At 32.2% G+C, this 7457-nt stretch overlaps 1 protein-coding gene across 3 annotated transcripts in view; it reads left to right on the forward strand.

Annotated features, from left to right (window-relative positions):
- The window catches only part of DNAJB14 (DnaJ heat shock protein family (Hsp40) member B14), a 45486-nt gene extending 39074 nt beyond the window's left edge, over positions 1-6412 (forward strand). For all 3 annotated transcript variants that reach the window (XM_019757669.2, XM_019757666.2, XM_019757667.2), the window contains one exon: positions 1495-6412. In XM_019757669.2, the coding sequence (XP_019613228.1) occupies positions 1495-1619 (125 nt within the window). In that variant the 3' untranslated portion in view covers positions 1620-6412. The remainder of the gene's footprint in view (positions 1-1494) is intronic.
- Positions 6413-7457: the final 1045 nt, after the last annotated feature.

Consider the following 7457-nt stretch of genomic DNA (forward strand, 5'->3'; position numbering starts at 1 on the left):
AAATGCACTTGTTCTTGAGAAAAACATGCTGAAGTAATTAAGAATGAAAGGTCATGAGATCTGTAACTTACTCTCAAATGGTTCTGCAAAATAATAACCACCACAACAATAATAACAGCCCTTGTAGAGAGAGCTAAAGCAAATTTTACTAAATGTGAAGAATTGATCAATCAAGGTAAAGGGTTCTAGGGTGTTTATTGTAGTAGTTTTCATTTTTGTGTAGGTTTGAAATTTTCAAAATGAAATTCAACAAATTCAGCATATCTATAGCTTAGTGGTTTTGAATGAAGATGGAAGTGCGAGGGACTCAGCTCAGTATAACAATCCATTGATTGAATGTTTCACTGGTTGATTAGAATAAGATCATCTTGTTTTATAAATGTCATTAAAAAGATTATTGGCCATTGTATACTCTTTTCCCAGGGTTTTTCTGTTTTGGAATCACTTCTAATGCTAATATCCAGATTGGTAAAATAGGTGTGTTATAAAATACAAATAGTAATTTGAGGTAATGGAAGGGCGATTAGGCTGGCAGTTCGAGATTTGGATTGGAATCTAGACTCTGCCATTCACTAAGCCTGTGAACTTTGGTTTATCTACCTCATTTGGTATAAGAATCAGATCGAAGTGCTTCATTAGTAAATAAAAGGGGTGGAGTGATTTTTATTGACTGAATAAAGATCGTTTCTAAAGATCTTTACCAATAGAATACACTCTTATTTTTGAATATATTTTGTTTGTGGTTCTGACTGATGTCCTCTACTTTCGTCACTGTTTTCCAGAAAGTAACCAATTATTTTTCCTTTTTGGTTACATCTTCTTTAAGTATGCCACCCTTAGAAGTGTTAACAAACGGTGAAGTGGCTGACAGTAACAGGAAAAAATAACGAAAACTTCCCTGAAGAATATTTGATTTCTAGTTCATTTATTTTTCTTTAGTGATGTTCTCCATATACTGAAGAAGCCTCAGAAGTACTTGCTTGCTGAATGTCACTACTATGATTGTAGAGGAAGCTCTTTTTCTCATTTGTTTTCCTTCAGTAAGGCCATTATATAACTTTTGAATTCAAGCAAACTCAGAACAAGATTTCAAAATTTTCTACTTCTAAGTCTTGGCATAATTAAATAATATGAAGCCTCAGCAAAGGGTCACAGCACAATCAGTAGCAGTAGTAAAGAGCATATGATATCTTTAGGATAAGGAGTCAAGGTGACGCTTTAGAGCAGTAGTCTTCAAACCATTGGAGACATGAGTGGAAGGAAGGAGTTGTAGGACTCTATCCTTGTTTCTGATCTGAAGCAGCTCTGTGCTTGTTTATATGCGAGGCTTCCAAATGGCTTTTAGGAGTTGCATTTGGATTTCTTTCTTTCTTACAAAAAGTTCAGTAAGGTAAATATATTGAAAGGCTTCTATGAAACAACATCATTTGGGTTTAAACAAATAGGTGACCTAAATTACTGTTCACTTAGCAAAATATTTTTGTTTGTTAATAGAAGGAGATATGCACTATGCAGCCAAAGTGTACCGTGATGATCGACTCCGAAGGAAGGCCGATGCCTTGAGCATGGACAACTGTAAAGAACTGGAGCGGCTGACCAGTATTTATAGAGGAGGATGACCTGGAATTTTATTTGTATCTTTTAGCATACTCTTCATTTTTTCTGTGAGTTTAGTTTCATCATGAGAGCTAAAGAAAAAGATTTGACGTAAAAACTAAACTGAATATTTGGTCCCTGAAATCTTGGACTGTTTATGATCTACTGACTCCTTTAAATAGTAAGAAACTGAAAACTAAAATTAATATTTTAGTTATACTTCTGCAATTATTTTCAGTTTAAAAGCTCATATGATTACTAACTAAAAATGTCTCGAGAAAGGATTATCACAGCTATAGAGGTTTCCAATTTTAGTGATTCTCCATTTTTCCCCTTGTCATGTAAATATTTATGGAATGATCACTTTGTGTACATACAGGTTATTGCTTTTTTATTTAAATTCTTTTAGTGTTTAGCTCCATGAGACACACTTCAGTTTAAATTGATGGAATAAATGTTCTATGACAAAATTACATTTTCCTTGTCAGATATCGAATGTGTGGAGTTTAAAACAATGAAACTTTTTCAAAAAGAAAAGAAAAAACAAAAGCTCTTTAACTTTGTATAAAATCTTGTAGCATTATCTGCTTAGAGGGGATTGATATTTTTAATAGTGCCATTATATTCCAAACTATATATCGAGATAAATGAACTGGTGTAGAGTATCAGTTTGCTATTTATTTAGTTTTATGAATGGCTAAGCCATGTGTAGAAATGAAATGCTATACAGATAAATTTTAAAGAAAATATGAGGAAATGGCTGTTAGATATTAAAGAGTCTTCAGCAGTAAATTGCAGTTACGTCATTTGCAATTCCAATAATTAAAACGCCCCCAAATGTTCATATATATGTGTCTTTGAAGGCTGCTAAAATTTATGAAGAAGAGGACCTACCTGTTTTTCCCCCATGGAAATTTGTTGTTTCTTCTTAGTAATCATTTAATCAGGATCCAAAAGTAAATGGGTTCTTCTACAAATACATAATAAGAAAAATTACTACTTTGCTTTGTGCCTTTTAACCTGATTGCCGACTCTTAAACACGTAAGTAGATTACAGCACTTATTTGATCAAAGCATGATCTGTTTGGCCACATGCAACAGTGAGCAGAAATATAGCAACAGGTAGAATAGTGATTTATAGCAAGTTATTCTTACAAAATTCTGAGCTAAAATCTGTTCACCACTGAATAATTCAATTAATCCTGTAGGAATAAGCTCTTTATAGTTAAATCCATAATATGAAATTGAAAAGTCCGCTGGAAATTGAAGTTTTTGGTGCCTGTATATTGGGTATGAAACTTTTATTTCTAATCTTCTATGTTCAACAGTTGTAATATTTCAATGATTTTTGTTTCATACTCAGTTAATGGGACATGAACACATCTTTGGTAGTTTTTTTGTGTGTGAGAGAATGCTAGAGTGGCAGTGTTCATTTGTTTAAAGATTTTTTTTCTGAATGTAGTTAAGTTAAACATCTGTTGAAACTTAAAATGAGCATTCTTTGAAAAATGTTCTCTTGTATCCCTTTTCCAGACGAGTCAGTAGAAATACCTGATTGAATTAGTAGGTTGAACTAAACAACGTCCTGTCCTAGGAAAACTGGACAGCTTAACCAACTTTCTTTTAGAAATACTACCTTTAAAAAAACAGCAGTGCTTAAAAGAAAATACAATTTTAAATATTCTCTTGAGCCTGTGGAATGAATTTTTTAAAAAGGTCATAGCCTTCTAATTAACTTTGAATTTCCATATTCATCAGAAAACTTATAAAAATTTAAGTGAAAAATTTCATCCATTCATTTTTCCATTTTAATGGGAAATTTACACGATTGTGGTTGATTCTTACATGACTTGAACTCTTGCTGACTGATTCTTTTTCCCTTAACACTGCCTTTAAGGGGATAGATGAAGTTACCAAATTAAGTGAACTTATGTTATAAAGTCATACATGGCTTTTGGACAGTATTATATTTCAGTTGCATTGCTGCATTCCATTTCATTTTATAAAATGTTCGGGGAAATGTGTTTGATAAAATAAAAATTTCAAACACTTGTGGGAAATGACTGATTGAGTGCCTAACAATTTAAGCTACATATAGAGTATTCACGTAAAGATTAAGTTCTTAGTGTCACCTATATTATGCTGTAAAGGCCAACAAGTGTGTTAGAATTTTGGGTTAATTCTACAAAGTAAGAAGACTATAGCTATCTTAAGATGTAAGATTTTCATGTTTGCTACTCCTAAATCCCAACATTTTGTCTCCTTATTTTTAGCTATATAAGCTTTGCAATTTCAATTGAAAACTTGTACTGTTCATTTTAATCATTGCCCTCACTCTTTTAAGTATTGCTTTACTTGTTTCTCTTACAGGTATTTTAGAAGTTTGGCAGCAATTACATTTATGAATGCTTTACATTTTTATCCCTTTTTATACATACACATAAACATTATTGTCCTTGTGAGGATTTGGGGAAAAATAGTACCATTTCTTCTCCTTTTTTTGATTCCTTAGTTCCCAAATAGACTGGTGCTACTAAGTTTCAGAATTTATTGTGATCAAATCTGATAATTTAATTCTCATCAATGAAAAATTTCAAATTATAATCCATCTAATAAGTGAAAACAATATATTTTGGAAACAGATTTCATTTGAATGCTTAAGTAAGTATTTGTTTCATAATCGTTAATGCTTATTTATGATTTGCAAGGATTTGCTAGAGAAAAGAAAGTCCTTAAGGCATATATATATGCCAGTGCATTAAGCCACTCTGCTTTTGTGTCAGCTCAGGTGTTACAGGAACAGTAATGTGGAATTCCAGCCCTTTACTGTAATTGCACTTTCATATTTACATTTTCATCCTGTTAAATCTTGTTACAGTAGTATGTAAAATAGTTACCAAGAGAAATGATTAACATCTTGATTTCCCTTTGTTGACATGTAATCTTTTTAAATGCAGTTGTTACTTAACAAATGTGACATATTAATATTATTTAATAGTATATTCCTACATATTCATAAAAAACAAATTAATCTCCCGCCTGTATTAAGGCAGTGAAATATTTCTTGATATTGGCCTGAAGACCAAATGAGCCATCTTTCCATTTAAATAAGTATTTTATAAAAGGACCAAATGGTTCAGAAGGAGAATTTGTGCATTTATTTAGCTTCCCCATATGAAGCTTAGGGTTAGTATTACCCATATTACTATCTACATCCTGAGTGAAGTAAACTAAAAGGACATTCATAATCTTTTTTCTTACCTGAACAGAAAAACTTCCAAAAATGAACAATAAATCAGAATTTTAATCTTTACTAAATAGGTGAAAAAAAAGTGTCTAATGGCCACATTGTACTACTGCCTAGTTAAAATCCATAAAATTCTCTAAACCAGTACAAAAGAAAACAGTCATCTGATAATAACTTCCAAATTTTTAATTCTAATTTTTAATTCCAAAGAAAAAGTGGGTAGAATGAAGAGCTTCAAGGAATTTTTAATAATCTGGCAGGCAACACAGTCCTGGAATTCAGACATTCTTTTTGCTTTCATTACTATTAAATAGATACTTTCATAAAAGTGGAAACATTTTCCCTCAAAACATTATTCAAAACATACTCCTTATATTAAGGATTGTGTAACCACATTTTTTTGTAAATTCCGTGTGTCACTTTTTCCTGTTGGTACGTGATCCCTTATTTAATTTTAATATCTGCTGGTTTTGGGGCCAATAGATTTGTGAATATTCTGTGGATGTGTCCATGTATAGCTGTACATATATATTTTTTTTCCAGCTATTACCTCAAATGTGTGATTGTTTAATATACACGACACTATGTTTGCACAGAGCAGGGCTTCCATTAGCAGTGAAGATATATACATGTATATGGGTTTTTTTTATTTTGTTTTGTAAGGAGGGCGCAGCTCACAGTGGCCCATGCGGGGATTGAACTGGCAAACTTGGTGTTATTAGCACCACGCTCTAACCGACTATGCTAACCGGCTACCCCAGCAATGGATATTCTTATTTCTAACTTTGAAAATCTGTCCACAGAATTTCATTGGTGTGAATTTTTCCTGTTGATATTTTTCATATTTTAAAACAGAGATTCCTATTATAAGGCCCATACTTCAAATATAATTGTACCTTTCTGTATCTAGCAATCTGGCAATATGTAGGGGTAAGAAGTGTTTATTGAAATGTCTTAGTTTAGTACGGTATGTTACTATTGAAAATTGGAATTACTGGTTGCCAGACTGTCTAGTAACTGTGTAACAGATGACACTCGGCATAAATGAGAACAAGTCTCATTCACTTTAGCACAGGAATTGGGACATTCCAATCTGATATTCTATTTTGCCATTTCAGAGCGTCACTAACATATGGATTTTTCAGTAACATTGGAGTATTTTAAGAATCAATTTCAAAATGAATTGTTTTTGAGTTGGGTGACTATGCCAATGAGAAGAAACTCATGCATTAACATTTTATAATTTATTTGTATTAAGAAATGCTTCTTACCTATTTTTTGTTTTGTTTTTTTGTTTGTTTTTTGGTTTTGGATTGCTAAATAAAGACTTTCCATTTAAAGTTTAAATCATGTGTTTTTCAAAGCTGCAGGTAATTTTCAAGCTGTGATGGAATTTTAATGGAAGCCTTGTATAAGTTAAATGCAGTGAAACTGGTAAAGGAAATCTTAACTTTATTTGTCTCTAGTGCATTCAAGATTATATAATTAGATATAAAAATGAAATGTCTGATTTGTAAAATATTTAATGTTATATCAGACTTATATAAAATAAAATTTTCTGTGTGAGAACTCTGTTAAAGAAAATGAATTTGATTTTTAATGAATGTTCTGCTGAATGATTTATGAATTTTTGTCTTTCAGTCTCTGCAGTTTATCTCAATATAGGAATAAAAAGGTCTCTTCTCACTGTAAAGGATTTGTTTTTATCATGTTTTCTAGTCTTAATATGCCCTTTTATACATTCAGCCATTCAATAAATGTATGAGTACCTGCCATATCCCAGACAGTAAACTGAGTGCTGGGAATTAATCACTGAACAAGACAAAAATCCATATGAAGTTTACATCTAGCAAAGAAGATAAATGCCAACAAAATAACTAATTATAATTAATGATGAATGCTGTAAAGAAAATTACAAGGTATAGTGAGCATATATGTAGAAGATTTGACCCTGGGAGGACTAGGGAAGGTTTCTCTAAGAAAGTCAGCTGAAGCTGAAACCCAAAAGATGAGCATAGGAGTGAGATGAATGCTAGTGAAATGTTTCAGGCAGAGTGTGCTAAGTTGATAAAGTCATAGAAGAAACTTTAGGGAGATGAAAACAAACTTGTATGATTATGACATAAGGAAGCCAGGGTAATAAGTTAGAGAGTTAAAATAAGATAGGGGCCAAATCCTGTAAGACCATATATAAACCATGATGATGAGAATTAGACTTTATTCTAAATAAGTAGAAAACCTTTGTGATTTTTAAGGAGGGCGTTATGTGATGAGATTTGAGTTTTTAAAGTATCATTTTAGTTGCCGTATGGAGAAGACTGGACAAGCAAAGGTTAATGTAGGAAGGATAGGAAGTTAAAAGAGAGATGATCGCGTCTTGGACCAGAGTAGGAGAATGGGTAAGTGAATGATTCTGAGAGAGACCCAGGAGGCAGAATCAAGAGAATTATTTGGTTGATTGCATTTGGGCTAAATGGGGGCAGCAATTAAAATTTTAAATTTGACTAGAAAGGGAGTAGGAAAAAAGGGTGGTAGCTGTAAGATGGTGTGGTTTCTAAAGAAGGCTTTTATTTTGTTCCATTATTACTTACGGCATGAGACCTTTCTATTTATT

Source organism: Rhinolophus sinicus, linkage group LG02 (genome assembly GCF_036562045.2).
Source record: "Rhinolophus sinicus isolate RSC01 linkage group LG02, ASM3656204v1, whole genome shotgun sequence".
Classification (NCBI taxonomy): Eukaryota; Metazoa; Chordata; class Mammalia; order Chiroptera; family Rhinolophidae; genus Rhinolophus; species Rhinolophus sinicus.